Source organism: Ictidomys tridecemlineatus, chromosome 10 (assembly GCF_052094955.1).
Source record: "Ictidomys tridecemlineatus isolate mIctTri1 chromosome 10, mIctTri1.hap1, whole genome shotgun sequence".
In the NCBI taxonomy this organism is placed as follows: Eukaryota; Metazoa; Chordata; class Mammalia; order Rodentia; family Sciuridae; genus Ictidomys; species Ictidomys tridecemlineatus.
Window position 1 is genome coordinate 18,052,072 of NC_135486.1, and position 20,637 is coordinate 18,072,708.

The following is a 20,637-nucleotide window of genomic DNA, read 5'->3' on the forward strand; positions in this document are numbered from 1 at the left end:
TGGCTCCCTGGCATTACTTCACAGACCACTCCCTCTGGCAAAGTGCCAGGCACCATCTTGACTTGTCTGTGACCCTCAACATGTTTTCACTCTCACATTCTTTAGAATTAAGATAGAATTTATAAAAGATATCTGAATTTTTAAATGAAAGTGGGTATTCATTTGGTGCAAATAAGAAAGGATCTCTGGGGGGCTGGGAATGTGGCTCAAGGGGTAGCGCGCTCGCCTGGCATGCGTGCATCCCGGGTTTGATCCTCAGCACCACATACCAACAAAGATGTTGTGTCCACCGAGAACTGAAAAATAAATGTTAAAAATTCTCTCTCTCTCTCTCACTCTCTCTCTCTTCTCTCACTCTCTCTTTAAAAAAAAAAAAAAAGAAAGGATCTCTGAACTGTGCATCTTGTTCATCTAGAGGCTTTTGTCCTTCAACCTGTATGCAATGTCATATACAAAATGGGCCTTTGGTTAACGTTTTATTTTACTAATTTGATTAAATGAATGAGAATAATCATAGTATCGTTGAAATGTGAATTCTCTGTAGTGTTTTCCAATTAATGACATATCTTGCTTTTTAAAATGCTTTCAGATTGGGTTGAGTTCAGTCCCTATGAGATTGGCATGGCTAAATATGGTACTTTTATGGCTCCTGACTTATTTGGAAGCAAATTTTTTATGGGAACAGTTGTGAAGAAATATGAAGAAAACCCCTTGCATTTCTTAATGGGTAAGTGATCAAAATCTTTCATTATGTTGGCTATTTCTAAATCCAGTTATATTTTAAATCATTCTGTTTCTGCTTTGTTTTAGGTGTTTGGGGCAGTGCCTTTTCTATATTGTTCAACAGAGTTTTGGGAGTTTCTGGCTCACAAAACAAGGGTTCTACCATGGAGGAAGAATTAGGTATTGTGCAAATATGCTTACCTTGATCAAAATCATGCTACATGGATAATTTTCACACATACACAGAACATTAAATCTTCATGAGGATTTTAATTATTCTAAATTTATCAATAATTTGGTTGAATCTACTTAAGTGTTTCTGAATAATCAAATATAAGTTATATCTTAAGTATTATTCTGACATTGAAGTTGTGGAATTCATAAAGACTGTTAGCTACTAAGAATGGTTTATACCAGTGCTTATCCATTCCTTTTCCTTATGATACTTCTAAAAAATGCTATTTTTATTAGTGAATGATCTTTTTATTTTAAAGTAAGGTAGCTTTTAAAAGATTATATTTATCAACAGTTGAATGTAGTATGATATGTAAAGAAAAAAATTCATTCTTGTGACAGTTTTTCTACCCCTTAAATACTAACTCACTAGAATTCTGTTAGCATCTTATGAGATGTTAATTTACAGTAAAATGGAAGAAAAATTTTAAGTCATCTTAGCAAACTAAAATTAATGATTTTATTTAAGTCTAACTCATTACTTCATAATACATTTAAAATAACATGTAGAAAACCTGGAAAAATAGATAAAATTAATTGAGGACCAACGGTATTCATTTATTATAAGAATAATACCATAGAAACATATTTTCTTCATTTTTTTTTTTTTTTTGCTACCAGGGATTGAACCCAGGGGCACTTAACAAATGAACCACATCCCCAGCCCTATTTTGTATTTTATTTAGAGACAGAGTCTCACTGAGTTGCTTAGTGCTTTGCCATTGCTGCATCTTGCTTTGAATTTGTAATCCTCCTCCCTCAATCTCCCAAACTGCCGGGATTACAGGTGTGTGCCACTGCACCCAGCTTTATATGAAAAACATAATTGGGACATTAATTAGAACACTCAGATGTGATCATAAGAAATGTTATCATTCCTGCAAGAATTGAGTTGATATTTTACTTGATATTCATATTTAGTGCATTTCAATTTCTACATTTCTTAGTATTTTCTTTAAGAGTATTATTTGTACTTTTGGGTCTTAGTAAGAAATGGAAAAATGATCCTATAATTTCATTAGTGGCACATATCTTCCCATAAAAAATTAGGACAAACAAACCAATAAACAGAAAAGGCACCTTGTGCAGGTGCTGCTCCTGTCCCCTGGGCATTCATCAGGTAACAAGTGGGAAGGGAGTGGCTCTCCTGAGCCTGCTGTGACCTGTACCAGACGGTGTCCCCCTCATGATAAACAATAAGTAAAGTGTATAGAGATGAAGTGACCTTGCCTGATGTATTTTAATAAACATTTTATCCCGGATGAATGTCTTGTTCTTAACCGTAATTTTGTGGAAGTCCCCAGTGTTCCCTAAATTATGTGAGGATTTTGAACAAGGAAGGAAGGGAGGGAGGATGGAGGGAAGGAAGGTGAACAGAAGAATTACAAGTTTGGAAGCTTGCTTCCTGAACTTCTTCTCTATTGAATAATTCAGATAAATCAGGTTTATTATTATTCTTCTCCTAAGGCAGGAAGAGAATAGGACTGAAATAACACACAAGAAGTGGGCAGACCATGGCAGAAGGCCAGGGAAGAGGAAGAAGTTTATCCTAAATGGTCCAAGAAGACTACCTGTTGAGAAGGCCCCTTTGAGGCCAGGAGTCTGGCAGCTTAGTTACTTCTTCTGTGTAGACTGAGGTGGAATATGGTTTGCTTGGCATTCACTGGTCCACGGGATGCCGGTTAGTTAACCGTACCTCAGACTGCATAAAGGTTTCCAGCCATGAAACCAGAGAGACCACTGCAGGCCACCAAGGACTCCTGGTGACTGGTTCCTCCTTGGCTGACTGAGGTCTGCCTGTTAGAGGGGTGCTGGGCCGTGGTCTGTCTTCCTGTTTGTTTTCTCCCTTCTGAAGAAAGACCTTGTGGCAAATTGGACCACAATCTAGTAACTTTAAATGAAATTGTTTATTTTATCAAAGGAGTTTTGCGAATTATTTTATGCTTTTGAAAAGAGAGCTATGTATTAGAGTGGACATACAAAATGGAAAGTTCAGAATATTTAGCTTTTCATGCCATGAACACTTCTTTAGAATGAAGGCAATGTTTTGGTGAACAGTTTTCTTAAATCAGAGCATCAAGTATCACCAAAGTCAGCAAACAAAAGTACAACAAAGACTAAAGGAAATGTTCAAGGAAAGAAAATACATGTAGCGTCAGACATACCCCCAACGCATGTGACATTTGGAGTAGATTGTCATTAATTTGCCCTCTCCTTTATACAACAAGATTACTTTCTGTCACAGTCATAAAGTGAAATAAATTATAATATTAGCTTGTGAACATTTTATTTTATTGAATTCTATAAATCATTCTAGTAAAAGTAAAATCTAGATCTAGATCTTTTCATTGCACACTCGGTCATTTGGGCACAAACCATTTCTGTGATTCTAACATGTAGAGTCATATGGGAAAAGCCGATGCCTTGCCTATATTTCTTGGAGTTGAAAGTCTCAACGATAGTTCTGCCAATAGAATTTATAAATAGGGAGCTAATTTCTTATAGTTAAAAAGCATTTATTTACTAACTTATTAGTAACAGAGGGGTGGGGAGTTACTACCATGACTGGTTTTATATAAATGTTTAAAGGAAGTTTGATTTTTTAAAAAATGGTGATCATGAAAATGATCATTGGGCTCTGTTGAAAAAATAAGTAGTTATTATGCTAGATTTTACTGAATTTGCATTAATGATTTAAAGTTGCTAGTTTTAGTTTTTATAGCTGGTCTTTTAGTAAGTTCTGAAGGAAGAACCAATAATTATCACTATATTTTTGCATTTTGATCAAGTTCATTTATTTAGTTAATGAAAATGTATGGAGCACAAAGCAAGTTCTAGGCAGAAATGAGCAAGGAGGACATAATTTTCATCCTCATGGAACTTAGGGTTGGCTAAAGAGATCTCTGCCCAGAGCTGAGGAATAAAGTCAACGAAAATGACTCGTAAGGTCTTATTGCTAGTGAGCAGATGAGCTCACCAACCTTAGGGGATCACAAACAGGTCAAGTTTAGAAACACTTACCTGATTTGTCAAAATTTAACCAATCTCTTTGCCCTCCAATGGTTCTTCCATTCTACTACTTCAGTCTATTTTTTTTTCTAGATAAGGAAGCACCAATTTTTGATATCAAAAGGTGCATTTCATTTTAACAGATGATTTTTCAGTATTAGTAAAAATCCAATGATAATATATATTGGAAGCTTTTATTCGTTCTGTGGAGACTGTTTTTCTAGCCCCCTAGTATATTTTGGTATTATCCCTTTTCATGGACACCATTTAGTGATACAGTCAAGGAGTTATTATTAATATCAAGATTAACAAATAAAAATTCTCCCTTTAAAGTTACGAATGAATCCATTTAGCCTAATTTAATTTTCATGTCCTGGGAGATTTTTGTTTTCCAGTGAGAATTTGACAATGCTAGCCAACCTAGTAAATCTAAATTAACAATCAGTCTAAATTTATGCGTAGATCTTTTAGGTCTTGTTCTGTGCTTTTGTTTAGTTTACTTTTTTATAATAAACTTAATTGTGAATTTTGATTCCTGAGATGATGCTTCAATTGTTTTGTTTTCTTTCCACAGAAAATATCACAGCAAAGCATATTGTGAGTAATGATAGCTCGGATAGTGATGACGAATCACAGGAACCCAAAGGTAAGGGAGTTGGAAGTGTCCTTACAGAGATCCTAAGAAGAGGACTTGGAGGCTTTGTCGGATTGTCTCCCTCTTAAGCTGCTGGTGGTGGAAGCAGTGGAGTGCAGGGTTCTCACTTCCTCTTGAGAAGATTGAATATTGCTTCCTTCCTAGATAGAGTAGGCAGCAGAGAGATATCCCCTTCTTTCTTTTTAATCCCTCAAAACTATTTCATTTGAGCAAATCAGAGGTGGTAGTCCGATCAGCGTGGATACTACAATTTAGGAAAAATTTTAGATGACTTTGAAATTAAAATTTTATCTTTTAAAATTTTAGTAAGTAACATGGAAAAATTATAATCTCATTCCATTTTCAGGCCTTACACCATGGCCAACCCCTTGCCTCTTAGGAATCAATCTGTGATGAAGTGGGACAAGATTATCAAGAATTTGTTGCACATGTTGCACACAGGGCTTGGGAGAATCTGAGCTCTTTAACATTTTGCCAAGGTAGTTTTCAGTTTGATGTGGATCATAATGGTCAGTGAAGGATCTGGAGCAAGGATAAGGTGAACATACATGTTGCAAGGTAATCTTTTGTTGTTCTGTGGTAAAATGGAGAGACTTTACATTTTAACATAATTTTTTAATAACTATTTATAAAAATGTCCTCAATAATAAAAATAAATAATCAAAGGTAAACCCAACCAAAAAAAAAAAAAAAAAAAAAAAACAAAAACAAAGAGAAGACTTTGTAGCAACTGGATGATCCTGTCCCATTACATTTTGCATATGACCATGTAGATTTTAGAAGATATCAAATGCTTTCTTGTTCAAAGCATTTGGTATCTTCAAGACTTAAAGAATTCTCCCAAGAAAGGTGTATATATAGGAATAACCTGTTTTATCCTTGCCTAATTATCAGTAAAATTGAAATTTTCTTTTCATAATGAGGCTATTACTTCCTCAGAAGATGAGTTTGTGCCAATTAGAGAAAAGGTGCCTTCTCCAAAAAAAATGAGATGCTTGGGCCATGGTGTGGCTAGTGTGGGGTGGCTTGTGAACATGAAAAGGGGAAGTCCTTCCCTGCAAGTTGTGATCAGGCACCGGGCGTGGATAGTAGAGTGCAACTAGATTTCAGTCCTGACTTTCCCATTGCCTGCTACTTCAAGCAGCTAGTGATTTGCCCAGTCAAATACAGCAGCCTCTCCTTAGGTAAGAACTCAGGCCTCAAAAGAATGAGCCTTTTCCTAGCTCCTTCATTTTTAATTTTATGTATCCTTAGTTGTTGAAGGCTTTTATTTTGAATTTCCTTTTTTTTTTAAAATTGTGTTTTAGTTGTAGATGGACACAATACCTTTTTTATTTATATGTGGTGCTGAGGATGGAACCCAGTGCCTCACACATGGAAGGCAAACGCTCTACCACTGAGCCACAACCCCAGTCCCTTGAATTTCCTTTTAATGAAGGAAGATAGGTAGTGCTAAGGGAATAGACATTATATGCCTGGTATTTTGACAATTAATTATGTATTGATCTAGGGACAACCTAGTAGACATGACATTGGTTGGTCAATTATTAAGTAAATTACTATAGTTGGCCGTCAGTACATTTGATCATCTCTGCAGCTCTTGCTGGGTTTTAAGGCTGAGAAGTTCGAGAACTCTTTGAACACACTGCTTTGGGGTTAGTAGTAGTAGTAGGGGTTAGAGGATGATATTTAGGATGTTTTTTGAGGTTCTCTTATTAGCCTTTGATATTCCTTTAAATGACTGTGGATGTTAACATGCCTTTTCATCTCTTCTTTTCTTCTAAGCACTCATGAGCACTAATCATACTACAAATGTCATGGTTTTGCCATTTCCAGGCTTGAAAGTAGTTGGGATCATACAGGGGTAGCTTTTTCAGATTGGCTTCTTTCACATTGTCTTATCATGTTCAGATCCCTCTCTGTCTTTTCATGGGCTCAATAGCTCCTTTCTTTTTAGTGTTGAATAACATTCCTTATCTGAATGTATCAGCTTATTTATCCCTTTACCTACTGAAAGATTTCTTGATTGCCTCCAAGTTTTAGATGTTATGAATAAAACCACTATACCCATCTATGTTCAGGTTTTCATCTGAACATAAATTTTTCAAGTCACCTGGGTAAATCCAAGGAGTACAATTTCGGGATTACAGGGTAAGAGTGTATTTAGAAACACTGTTCAACGGTCTTCGAATGTGTCTGTACTGTTTTGTGTTTTTACCATTGATGCATGAGAGTTCTTGTGGCTCTGCCTCCTGGCCAGCATTTGGTGCTATCAGTGTTTTGGATTTGAGCCCTTCTGATAGACGAGTAGTGGTGTCTCACTGTATTGATTTGCATTTCCCTGATGTCACATAATGTGGAGCAGCTTTTCATGTACTTACTCACCATCTGTGTATCTCCTTTGAGGAGATGTCTGTTCAGTTTGTTTGTTGGCCCATTTTTAAAAATCAGGGTTTTTTTAGTGTTGAGTTTCAGGGTTTTTTTGTCTATTTTGAATAATCATCCTTTACCAGATATAATTTTTTTCCAAATAATTTCTTCTAGTCTTCTCTTTTTTATTCTCTTGAGGATCCTTAATTTTTACTCGTATGATTTTGAACAAGGGGCATTCCTAACCTGAGTTCCTTCAAGTATATAGTGGAATCATCTACTTGCTCTTACAAAACTAATTACAATCATCATCAAAGTAACAAATGCCTACAACAATGCTTTTAAGTTGTAAAGAACTAAGTAAATAGAAGCTTGTATTTAATATGATATCTTACAAGCAATACATACATATCTGTTGACTGCTGGGTTTGTCTCATAAGTTTTGCCATTTGCAAATGTATTATAAAGAATGTAGATTCTCCGCTGGTACAGAAGTCAGGCTGTACCAAAGGAGAATAATACGAATAATAAGAAGCCCTAAATCTTTGGAAATAACTGAGTATCTTATTCATATCCTGTGTAACTTGAGATATAAATCAAGTAAAACCTAATTTGTTTTGGTGAAATATTTTCTTTGTCATATTTGGCATTAGAAAAGTGTGGGAGTAGAAAATAATATATGTGCTTTTAATGAATACGTAGTCACCTGGATTGGCTACTAAAAGGAAGATCCCTTCATTTACTCATCTCAGCTTAATCTTCAGCTTAATCTTCACAAAGATAAAAAAAATTCAGTATTTACTGTGGCTTTATTGTGTTTAATATACACTTATCAAAAATTATGACATTCAAATGTAGATTTTCCTTTCATTTAAAACATACACCCAGAGTTTTATATAAGGTTATATACTTAAACACAGAGTTCCTGGAAATCATGACAGAAGGGGTTTAGGAAGGTGCAGTTATACTCTACCATGAAGTGTTCTTTGATTTTTATTATGAATCAATACTACTGATAATGGTGATTGAGCTGCAGCTGCTGCTGTCATTGTTCTACTATTAGCTAGTAGTGTTTATCAGGAATTCAATATGGCCATGTACTCTAGGAACTTTACATGGTGCATAATCCTCATGACAACCTTACATGGCTTACTGATAAGGAAATGGAAAAAGGGAAGTGCAGGTGAGTAGTCAGTAGTAGAGAGAGAATTGGGACCAGGCAATCTGATTCTAGTTCTGGTGCTTCAAGTGAGAACCCAATATAGCTTCCCCGCAGTTGTGATGTGTGCATAGGTTTTCAGGAAAGAGTCCCTTAAAATTGCTTCTTTGGATCATTGCTGAATTTTAAACCAACTTAAGGCATTTGTTTAAATTACAGAGTCTTAAGTCCTCAAACTTTGTAAGCACGGATGAAATGACAGGTCATTGGCTGATTCATAAGAACGTTTATTGAAGAACAAGTGTATGTTGAATCCTGTAGTCCATTCTCTTCAATTTCCATAATCCTTAATGTTTATCAAACAGAATAAAGATTCTTAAGGAAATTTAAGAACTACAGAGGATAGGATAGCTACTGTGCATATGAATTGTGGTGTGTGTGTGTGTGTGTGCATGCACATATGTGTGTATGTATCTGTGTGAAGCCAGGGTAATGGAAGAAAATACTGTGAGAGAGGATAAGGGGGAAAATTGAAGAAGTTCACATGGAAATTTAAGAATAGACCAAGTGTTACTGTCAAGAATACAACTTTTACCCTGCTTGCAGGTAAAAGGTAACTAAGAACATTTTAAGAACAAAAGTGATTATTTAGTACATTGATTTATACAAAAAAATATGTTAAATCAAAAGCTATAGAGCTTTATTTTTCATGTTAACATCTGATCAGCCAGAAAGGATCTCTTTTTATTTTGGGTACAGAGGATTGAACCCAGGGTGCTTAACCACAGAGCCATATCCCCAGCCCTTTTTTAATTTTAGTTTTGAGAAAGAGTGTCACTAAGTTGCCTAAGGCCTTGCTAAGTTTTTGCTGAGACTACCTTTGAACTTGTGATTCTTTGGCTCAGTCTCCTGAGCTGCTGGGAAGATCTCTTTTAAAAGGGCATTGTGGAGTGTGTGTGATGATCTTTTCTTTTTCCCTTAGGTACTGAAAGTGAAGATGCTGAAAGGGAGTATCACAATGATAATCAAGCAAGTTGGGTGCATCGTATGATAATGGCCTTGGTGAGTGATTCAGCTTTATTCAATACCAGAGAAGGCCGTGCTGGGAAGGTGCACAACTTCATGTTGGGCTTGAATCTCAATACATCTTACCCACTGTCTCCTCTAAGAGACTTTACCATGCAGGAATCCTTCGATGATGATGACGAACTGGATGCAGCTGTAGCAGGTAAGTTTGCAAAACATAATCAGTGCAAACTAACTCAGGGGAACTTTTTTTTTTTTTCTGTAGAGAGAATCATCAACACTTATTTATACTCAGTTACAAGAACATGCATTTAATGTGTGAAGGGCTTTAAACTGCAGTATTTGTTTGTTTTGAAGAAGAAAATTACATCAGACAGGAAGTAGCCTAGTCATTGAAATATGGAGCAAGACCTTGGATATGTTTGTACTGGTCAGGGTTCACTGGCAGAAAATTGGAAACCCTCTATCTTGATAACTACAAGGGGCTTAAAGCGGGAATTAGGTGCTTATAAAATTTTTCCAGGGACTCAAGGAGCAAGCTCTGGGCTCAGCTTCCTGGAGTGACTCCAAACACTTTGGAACCATGCCTCCCCCACTGTGCCTGGCAACAGGAAGAGCAGAAACATGGCCTGTGCCTCATTTCCTCCTTCCAAACGTGTGGGTGTTCCTCCTTGGCTGGGTCTCAGGAGCTGGAGCCTGTGGGAATGCGGTAACCTCTGCTCTGATCCTGGTGCCCTCCTGTGGAGCAGGAGCACCTGCAGCTCAGGATGGGGAAGGAGCTGAGTTAGCCAGTGTCTGCAGGACAGAGTCTGTCTCTCCCACTCTCAGGAAGATCAGGAAACATTTAAAGCCACCCAGGAAGAATGCAGTCACTTTCAGGTTTGTCACTTAGCCAAATCCCCAAGAATAGTTCTCCACATCCTTCACTTCTGTTATAGACTAAAAGGTCAATTTTCTTAGCTGTCTAATCAATATATCAGTCTTTCTCCTGATGGCCATCTTAAATTTTTCTACTTTGTAATATTGTCATCTTTCCCTGAATTGTCCAAATGTCATTCCGCAATCATTTCTGCCTTAGGGACATTGGATAGGATTCTGTAAAAACCTAAATGGAATGTTTCAAAATCCTTTTTACTGCCCTTTGTTCGTGTCATATCTATAAAATATTTGTGAGAATTAAGAGATGATATTAGGATTTTTTTTTTTTTTAGATTTGGCAGTGCTATTTCTATTTGTTGTCTGGGTTTTAAAGGGAATTACAAAAGGGATCCCTGTTGTTTGAACCAGATGAGTACAAACTCACCATATTATGTATTATGTTTATAGTGTTAAACTCTAGAATGTGAGGCATGTCCAACTATAGACCTGTAATACGAATTTTCATATTAATTATAAAAAAGTGAATGTATATTCTAAAAATTCATCCAAATTAAAAATACATAGGGGCTGGGGATGTGGCTCAAGTGGTAACGCACTTGCCTGGCATTCACGGGGCACTGGGTTCGATCCTCAGCACCACATAAAATAAAATAAAGATGTTGTGTCCACCGAAAACTGAAAAATAAATATTAAAAAATTCTCTCTCTCTCTCTCTCTATTAGAAAAAAAATACATGGAACCAGTAACATTACTTTTCTTGTTCTGTGGCACATGATTGTAGCATTGCAATTAAAAGTGTTTGTTTTTTCCCTAGAAAATTATGCTTTATAGATAAGTGATGTTGGGTTTTAAAACCAAATTATTCTCTCAGAGCATTGAAATCTATAAAGAGTCCAGTTATTTTCCTCTATAAAAAAAGGAAGACCCAAGGAAATAATTCCATCCTTTTTGTCTAAAACGGCTTGGCAGATCTGGGATTGGGACACAGGTTTCTTGGCCTTGTTCCTAAGCCTTTCCCTTCTGTTACACATCATCCCCTTTGGTTTTGTTAGTCATTGTCTTGCTGATGTAAAAATGGAAGTTTTCTTTCTGTAGAGTTTATTGCATCTGCCTTACGTGATCATTTTGCCAACATCACTCCTCTATGGTTGCATAGCACGAGTTCTGCACTCCACATTTTAACAACTTCCTGGTAGTTGTGCAATATTTTATGTGGCTTTGGTACCATTAGGATTGCCAGCTAAAAAAGCAGAATTCCCAGTAAAATTTTAATTTAAAACAATATGTATACTGTATATATACAAGTAATACATGTGTAGTACTTACAACACTTGGGGCATACTTAGATTAAGCAATTATTCATTGCTTATCTGAAATGCAGATTAAACTGGGCATCTTGTATCTTCATTAGCCAAATATGGAAACCTTAGTTGCCTTGTTAGTTTTCTCACTTTCATTCAAATTGTTCTACATTAAAATTTTTTTTTTTTTACTTGTGGATGGACACAATATCTTTGTTTATTAATCTATTTTTATGTGGTGCTGAGGATCAAACCCAGTGCCTCACATGTTTGAGGCAAGCGCTTTGTACCACTGAGCTACCCCTGCCCCTCCCCTCGCCACAGCCCTTGTTCTACATTTTCATCTTCTTTCTTTCCTTCCTTCATTCTTGTACTCACACAGTATTTACAAGAAAGTACATTGTGTTTGGCCCTTAGGATACAATAGTCAACAAGACAGATGTAATCCTTGCTCTTATGAAGATTATAATTATTTGTCCAACCTTCCTTGAAGTTTTGATTCATGGATGGACATATATGCTTTGTTTAACAATGATAGAAAAGTTAAGTAAAACTAAAACCAGCAGTGCTGATCCCAATGGAGGTGTAAGCCAGCAAGGACACAGCAACCTTAATTGAGAATAAAGCTGCAAACCAAGAATATGGGTAGAATATAGGTATTTTTCTTTATATATGGGGTTTGGAGAATAATAGTTGTCCATCATCTTGTCGGACACTTTTTCATTTGATGCCCTTTGAAAGAATAGTTATGAGCAATTTTCATAAAATAATAGAAGAAAACATAAAATTTCAGTCATCTCAAATGACAGTATTATATAGACTAAAAATTTATTTTTTATATATTTTGAAATGTTCTAACTAAAATTATTTTAAATCAATGGTATTTGGAAAGCAATTTGCATTTCTTAATGTGTACCTCATTAAAATTACATTTTATTCATTTCATATTTATTCAACTGAATATATACGTATATGTGTATATATGTGTGTGTGTGTGTATATATATATATATATATATATATATATATGCCACATGTATATGGGGTACTAATTTTGGTAAAAAAAAGAAAATCAGTCAGTTCAGTAATAAATCCACTCAGCTTTATTGTTTACATATCAAAATTGCTCAAAATAATTGCATTTTAGACCGAGTTAGCTGAATGATTAGTGCTTTTTCAGAAAGTTCTTTCCTAAGATAAATCCTGTTTATCTCCTTCTGTCATTTTCAGGCTTTAGAATGATCATACGTTTGGAATTAAAATTAAAAGATTTATTACAAACATCATTTCAGTTCAAAAAGTTTTCATTAAAATTCCTATTTATTATAGAGCTAAAATGCCAAATTAAAATATTTTACTTTTACATAGCCCCATTCAGAAAAATAGAGACTTTGAAAAATTAATCTAGACATTATGATGGACAAATATTATATTTTAGTTTACCCTCTGGTGATTGCTTCTACAAATTTAAAACTTGAATGCCTTAAAACAGTCTCTCAACCTAAGTGGAAAAAAGTGTGCTATTTTGTGCCTATTACTTCACCTTGCAGAAAATAAGATAAATTATAAGATAATAAAATTCCCCTCATTAGTTTACTGCAAAATAATTTAAGATCTGTAGAATCTGATTTCAGAGTAGCCATTTGTTAGTTACATGACTTCTTTCCTGTTTACTTTTTGTGTTTATATTATTTACAGTGACACACACCAGCTGGAATAAGAAATCAAGGCATGAGTTAATTTAGGCTAGTGTTCAAAACACAGGCATCCAAATATTTAGACATTGTAAATTGAATCTGTGCGATATATTTATAAAATGACAATCACAAATACCCACAGCTGAATGACTTTTTGGAAATGTCACATAATTATAAAACACAGTTGTGTTTTCATACCTATCAGAAAATCTGATTAACTCATTTACACCTTTGGAAATTTGTATGTTTTAAATTATAAGAGAATGTTCTTTCATGGTGGCATTTATTCAACTCTCTGATTTTTGAGTAGCTGTTATGCAATAAATTGGGTCCAAGTTCAAATACATTTGGAAAAATTGACAACTCTGTCTCCCTCTTCACCGTGAGATGGGATGCTCTGTTGAGTTTAAATGCTTCTTAAAGGTGCTTCAAATATAGTACTTTAAAAGCAGACTAGTGTCTGACATTAGTGTCTCTGTTCTCCTGTAGTAGACTGTCTGGAGGTTGGCTGGCCTCCTTTACAGACATGTGGGAACAATGTGTGAACAAGGAGACATCAAAGCAGATGCCTGGCATTCCATTTGGTTCAAATCAAATCATTTGGTTCAAATCATTTTTTCCTCCAGGAATTGAATTAGGACTACCACATTTATATGTGAAGGTTAGCATAGTATCAGTATTAATTTTTTTCCCACAAAGTTAACAATCCCTAAATCTTGATGCTTCTGAGACCCCTGATCATCTCCATCCATTGTCCTTCTATTCTAGCCACTAGGTCTTCCCTCCTGGTGGAAGCTTCCCTCCCATGCTGCCCCCTAATCTTTAGTTGACCAATTCTGTATCATTATTCTCACTTCTGCTCAAGGTTTTCTTCTCAGAGAGCGCTCTCCTGAATGTCACTGACTACTTATTAGTATATTGCTGTCTATTATTTTCATTGCTATATTTGTGTCTATCTGAATTATCTTGCCAACATATTTATTTACTGATTTATTGGAAGTGTACTTAGAAAATAAGCTCCAGCAGAGCAGAGTTGTGACTAATCCATTCAGTGCCCAGAATTGTGCCTGAATAGCGGTAGAAAGTACATACTTGTGGAGTGGGTTGGCTGGGCTACTTTCTTGGACTCTTTCTTGGACTCTGATGTTGTAGTGGGATGTGCGCTCCACCTGTGGCACAGTGGGAATTGCTTGAACTGCCACTCCCCAGTTTTGTCACCCTAGAGGTGACTTTTAAACACTTTGCCCTCCATTTATAGATGTTCCCTCCCTCACCTGTCTGTTAAAACAATTAAACAAGATCGTATATGGGGAAATGTTTTGAAACCAGTAAAAGCCTCTGTGATGCGACATAAAGCAGTGAAAGAGGTCATAGCTTAGGGTCAAGGCAGCGACTGGGCTGAGTTCGTATCATGCATTGTCCCACTGAATCCTCTCAGCAACCTTATTTGGTAATTACTCTTATTCTGATGTTACCGATGAAGGGATTTAAGATTTAAAGATAGTAATTAACTTATACAGTTGTCAAAGTTAGAATCATACCCAGCTCTATTGTCTCCCAACCCCAAAGGAAAAACACAGGGAAAATTCTGTTTCAAATTTAAAACAAATGTTTTTGGATCTTAAATAATGTCAAATGCTCGCTTAATTTATTCTTATATTTTTTTTTCTTAAGATCCAGATGAATTTGAGCGAATATATGAGCCGTTGGATGTAAAAAGTAAAAAGATTCACGTAGTGGACAGTGGGCTCACATTCAACCTGCCGTACCCCTTGATCTTGAGACCTCAGAGGGGCGTTGATCTCATCGTCTCCTTTGACTTTTCTGCAAGGCCAAGCGATACTAGCCCTCCGTTTAAGGTAAGGAGGCTTTACATAGCATTCCACTCTCTACTGTGTTCTCTTACAAGCCTTCTAGATCTCTTAGTTCTCTTGACCCTTAACTTTATTCAACAGAGATCTCTCAAATGCCATCATTATTCTTGGGGCTGGGGATGTAGCTCCGTGGTGCTTGCCTAGCATGCATGAGACCCTGGGGTAGATCCCCTGTGCCTAAAAAAAAAAAAAAAAATACTCCTTGACTTCCACTCATATAGTTAAAGCTTTTAGGACGTAGTACATTCTTCTAATACAGTACTGGTTCTGGTGTATTCAATGGATTTGTTTCCATTTATATTGCGTCCATAATGAGCTTATTCAGGTCTAGAACACAGCCGTGTATGTGCATTTGTTTCATTTAAATCATCATAATTGCCTTGTAAGCATTGGCCAAATTGTGTGTATTTAGGACATTTTTAGTAAATGAAACGAATGAACTGCTGAGGGTAGGATGGAGTTTTTATCTGTACTACATAGATTAAGAAACAGAAACTCAGAGAGATGAAGTAAAATAAGCCACCATCTCCAGCCAGGAGGAGTAAGGATTCTGATAACACATCTGTTTTTCTTTCTAACATACTGTGAATAAGCTGCTCTCAAGACTAATAATGATTACAATAATACTCTTTAAATATATGGAAAACTCACATTTTCAAAATGCATTCATATTTGATTTTTTTGAGGCTGTTGATATTATTCAGACAAGGAAATAAGGATTGGTGACAAAAGATCTCATCAACAAATTGTGTATATTATAGAAGATCGGGTTATGAACATATTGGTGTATCCTGGAATCAACAAACAGGGAAATAAATGAAATAGAATGCAAATGAGCACATTTGAGTGATTGGAGCTATCTGATTGGAAGGGACAGATATTAACCCTTAGGGGGGCTTTAGGGGAGAATTTAAGATTGGATGATAAGACAGAGAATCAGTGGAGGGTTTCCAGCAGACAAATGATATCATGAAATTGGAATTTTATGATGATTAACCTGAGGGTGGAAAGTAGGATGAGTTGGAACATAGCGGGCAAAGGATTAAAATTAAGAGATATTTACCATAACCCAAACATAGGATTATGAAGTGTTACACCAAGTTGGGCGACTGTGAACACCAAGAGCAGAATTTGATGACCCAAGAGGAACAGTGGGGAGCTGGGTTACAACGATGACTCCAAGATGCTAGCTTAGAAACTGGTCTAGTGGTAGGAGACACTGTATTATTCATTTCACCAACGGGAGTGTAAATGTCAAAGCTGTCATTTTATACATGAATCAGAGCTCCGCTACTGCAATGAGTTGATACTGAAGGGGGTTTTTAGAATACCACAGTGTACTACTAAAAGGATGCCTATTTTGGAGTTGCTTTAAAATGTTGATTCATTATCAGTGATTGAGAAGAATAGCTGGACATGGTGGCACAGGCCTATAATCCCAGCAACTCAGGAGGCTGAGGCATGAAGATTGCAAGTTTGAGCCGAGCCTGAGCAATTTAGCGAGACACCATCTTGAAATTAAAAAATCCTCTGTTGGAAGGAAGGAAGGAAGCAAGGAAGGAAGGAGAGAAGGAGAGAAGGAGCGAAAGAAGGAGAGAGGAAGAAAATATACTTGCAAAATACATAAAAATTTAGAATATCCTCCAAGTACTTCTAGACAACAACTACTGGAATTTTGTTTTTTTCTTTGTGTGTATGTGTGCCTGATAATGTTTTGCATTCTGCTTCTTTCTGCTTATAACTCTATTGTGATCATTTCCCATGCTATTAAATATTTTTAAACAAACTTAATTGTGGGGCTCTGGTTGTAGTCCAGTGATAGAGCACTTGCTTAACATGCATGAGGCTCTAGGTTCCATCTCCATCTCTGCAAAAACAAAACAAGCAAACAACAACCACTTACCAAACAGGATTAAAATGGGCAAATGGTAAGATATATATATATAGATATAGATAGATAGATAGATAGATAGACATATGCAGAGATCCCATGTATATATCCCGTGTGCAGGATTTTATTTAACATTGTTCCTTTTCAACTTTTAGATTATAATTTTGCCATTTTTTCTATAATAACATCCTTGCACGTGAATCTTTAATCAAGCTTTTATTATTTCCAAGCTTGGCTGCTAGGTACATATCCATTTATGGCGTTTAATAATTCTAGATTGCTCTTTGGATAAGATGCACCAATTTACACTACTGTATCTGTATATATGAGTTCTTGTTTCACATTATCTTTGCTGACATAAAAAAACCCAACTACTATTGTAACTACAGAACTCTAATTAAAAAACAAAAAAAGAGGGAGAGAGAGAAAAATATTAAGACAAAGTTCAAAAAGTTCTGTGATATGTTAGGGCCAATAACCCCACATTTGGGGTTGGGGTGGTGGCTCAGTGGTAGAACGCTTACCATGTACATGTGAGGCACTGAGTTCTATCCTCAGCACCACACAAAAAATAAAAATAAAGGTTAAAAAAGTTTTTTTTAAGTAAAAAAAAAAACCCATGGTTTTGCTTCAGTTTTCTTTATTTCTTAAGAGACTAAATAGTTTGTCATGCTTATTATACACTTATATTTTTAAACAACTTTCAATTGGGTTGTTACTGCTGTGCTATTGATTATTAAATATTTATTTTATGTCTTAAATATACTAAAGTTTGTCATTTTCTAAATATTATTAGCTAAAGATTACACAATACCTTTATCTTACTTATTTCTATATATTTTTGGTAGTGGGGATAGAACTCAGTGGCATTCAACCACTGAGCCACATCCCCAGACATAAAATATTTTGTATTTTATTATAGACAGGGTCTCACTGAGTTGCTTAGCTCCTCACTGTTGCTGAGGCTGGCTTTGAACTTGCAATCTTCCTGTTTCAGCTTCTTGAGCTGCTGGGATTATGTGGTGCTGAGAATCAAACTTGGTGCCTCACAGGTGCTAGGCTAGCACTCTACCAGTGAGCCACAACCCCAGCCCACTGTGTCATTTGAAATAAGATTGTTTTTATTGCTAGTGATTTGTTGATTGAAGTGCTTAGGTAATGATTTCTCCATTGGTTTTATTCTTGAAATTCATACTTCTTACTAAGGTCAGTTACATATGGAGTGATATTATTCTTTTTATGTTAGTCTTTTAAAAATATTTTAATTTGTTGATATTTCTAAATATATTGGACATGTAATAACATAATCCCCTCTAGGCTTTTTTTTTCTCATATGATTTTGTGATGCTTCCTTTATCATATACTGCATCACTATTAAGAGGAAAAAGGACCTATTTTGTGTTTATCTCTGGTGCATCCATTAGTCTATGTGAAAATCTGACATGTGAAAAACCTAATACCAAATAAGATATCTAATGCTAAAATAGGATACTTACTTTAGATATAGGATAGTAGGTTTGAAAATTGGTGAGGAATCTACGTGAAGTTCTTTTGATAGGAGAGGAAAGCACCACTGTAAGAACTGGATATTAGCAATATGATTGTAGTAGGGTAATTAAACAGTGAATCATTTTCTTGTTTTTGAGACCAAGATATGGACATAATTTTTTCATCAATGCATAGAGCATTTGTTTGATGAAAAGTTACAATCATTGACTTTATTTCATATTTATTTATCTAGCATTTCATAACTGTAGCATTTTGTAAGTATAGTTAAATCTCAATTTTTATCAGGAAGATATAGAAAGATGAAAATCGTGGTTTTTAATAAAGGCAACCGTAGTTTATGTTACATCTATGTTATAACTGACCTTGAAAATTAGTGATTTTTTTTTTTAGGTCAGAGAGTACCTTAATATTTGTCTGATATAGAGTCTCTGTATTAACTTATCTAAGAAAAGCAGCTCTGTTTCATTTATCAATTTTTTGTTAATCTTTTAGTAATTTAGATATATACCATGTTAATTAGTTTACCATCAGGGTCCATCCAGTGACAATCCTGATGGGCTTTGTCTTATAATTTGCTTGAGAAAATAAGGCAGAATATTCATACTCAAGTCTGAAAATAAACAGAATGTGAACAGTGGGAACAGGTTTTTGGGTTTTATTGAAGAGCAAGTAAGCTAGGAATTCAGAAGAGTTCAGAGTTTAATACTGAAGAGTTTTTCCCTTTGATCTTACTAAAAGTTCTTTTTATTTTGGCACCAGGGATTGAACATAGGGGCACTTGACCACTGAACCACATCCCCAATCCATTTTTTAAATTTTATTTTGAGACAAGGGATTGCTAAATTGCTTAGGGCTTCACTAAGTTGCTGAGGCTAGTCTTGAACTTGGGATCCTCTTGCCTCAGCCTCCCGAGCCACTGAGATTGCAGGTGTGTGTCACTGTGCCCAGCCAGAGAGAATATTTATAAGTTATTATTCTACAAATTATGTTATATTATGTTGCCATATACTAGGCATATATCTGGCTCACTTTTGCAGTGCTCTTTTAATTCTTGATTAGTGATCAGAAGCTAGAACAATGGTTTTTATTCCCTAAAATTAAAGGAAAAAAGGAAAGGGAGAAGGAGAAGAGAATGTAAAGAGAAAGGAGAGAAGGAAGAAATAAGGAAATACAATGAAATGAGCCAGACTTCACAAACTAAATTTATCTCCCTATATTTCATTCAGGGTCAAAAGTCCATTAAAATCCATAAATAAAGGAAAATAATCTGTTTTCCACATTAATCTTATGTTTTTACTGACATGAGGGCATGACCTGTTCTAGAATCCTTATATATGCTTTACTTATCATTCTTAAGTTGGGTCACATCATGGTTTCTCCATAGTCCATAAGGGAAGTATGGACTAAATGTTATAATTGCAGATAGGCATCTTATATTAATTTGCTGGAGTTGCTGTAACAAATCACCTCAAACGAGGTGGCATAAAACAGCAAAAACATGTTTTTTCACACTTCTGGAGGCCCAGAGTCTCAAAAAAGGTGTTAGCAGAGCTGCTTTGTAGTAGAATTATTCCCTGTCCCTTCTGGCTTCTGATGGCTCTATGTGTTCTATGGCTTGGCGTTGCAATACTCTAATCTCTTCTATAAGAACAATTATCATTGAATTTAGGGCCCACTCATATAATCCAGGATGATTTCAACTTAATATCCTTAATTGCATTTGCAAAGAACCTTTTTCTTAAGTTAGGTCACACTTAAAGGGCTTGTGTGTTTAGGACATGGATTTATGTTTTAGGGAGACATCCTTCAACCCACAGAGGTCATTAAGGATCAAATGTCTTGTGCTGGTAGATATACCCAACCTTGATTTCTCCAACATTGATTTTTGTCAGTTTACAGTAACCTTGTTATTGAAGAAGAAGCAGCAAGAACATCGAAGTGCTATGTCTAGCCTATACACCATTGAGTTGAGAAAATTCTTTTCATGCCTTTTGCATTATGAAGTTCTTGAAGCCCAATATCAACATGTCTTTTAATGGAAGTGAGAGGGACCAGAACCATAATATAATGAATTCTACATTGTAGTTTCCGCCTGTTGTCTATTATAATAGTTGCTTTGATAACTTCTGGTGATATCTTTGTTTTAAAGGTTACGTTATTATAAAATCCCTCTCCCAATCTTGAAAATCAGTTTTATATAATGAAAACTTCTGAGAATGTAAGAACATATCCTGTGTTTGCACATAGATAAAAATATCATCTCCTTTAGTGAAGAGTTAAATTACTTTTTGTGTATATGCATTTATATAGA

At 35.6% G+C, this 20,637-nt stretch overlaps 1 protein-coding gene across 2 annotated transcripts in view; it reads left to right on the forward strand.

The window, feature by feature from the left end:
- Positions 1-20,637, forward strand: part of Pla2g4a (phospholipase A2 group IVA) — a 136,318-nt gene that overhangs the window by 101,056 nt on the left and 14,625 nt on the right. For both annotated transcript variants that reach the window (XM_013356145.4, XM_078022503.1), the window contains exons 11-15: positions 590-727; positions 811-903; positions 4,541-4,612; positions 9,133-9,378; positions 14,727-14,911. In XM_013356145.4, coding sequence (XP_013211599.1) covers positions 590-727; positions 811-903; positions 4,541-4,612; positions 9,133-9,378; positions 14,727-14,911 — 734 coding nt within the window. The remainder of the gene's footprint in view (positions 1-589; positions 728-810; positions 904-4,540; positions 4,613-9,132; positions 9,379-14,726; positions 14,912-20,637) is intronic.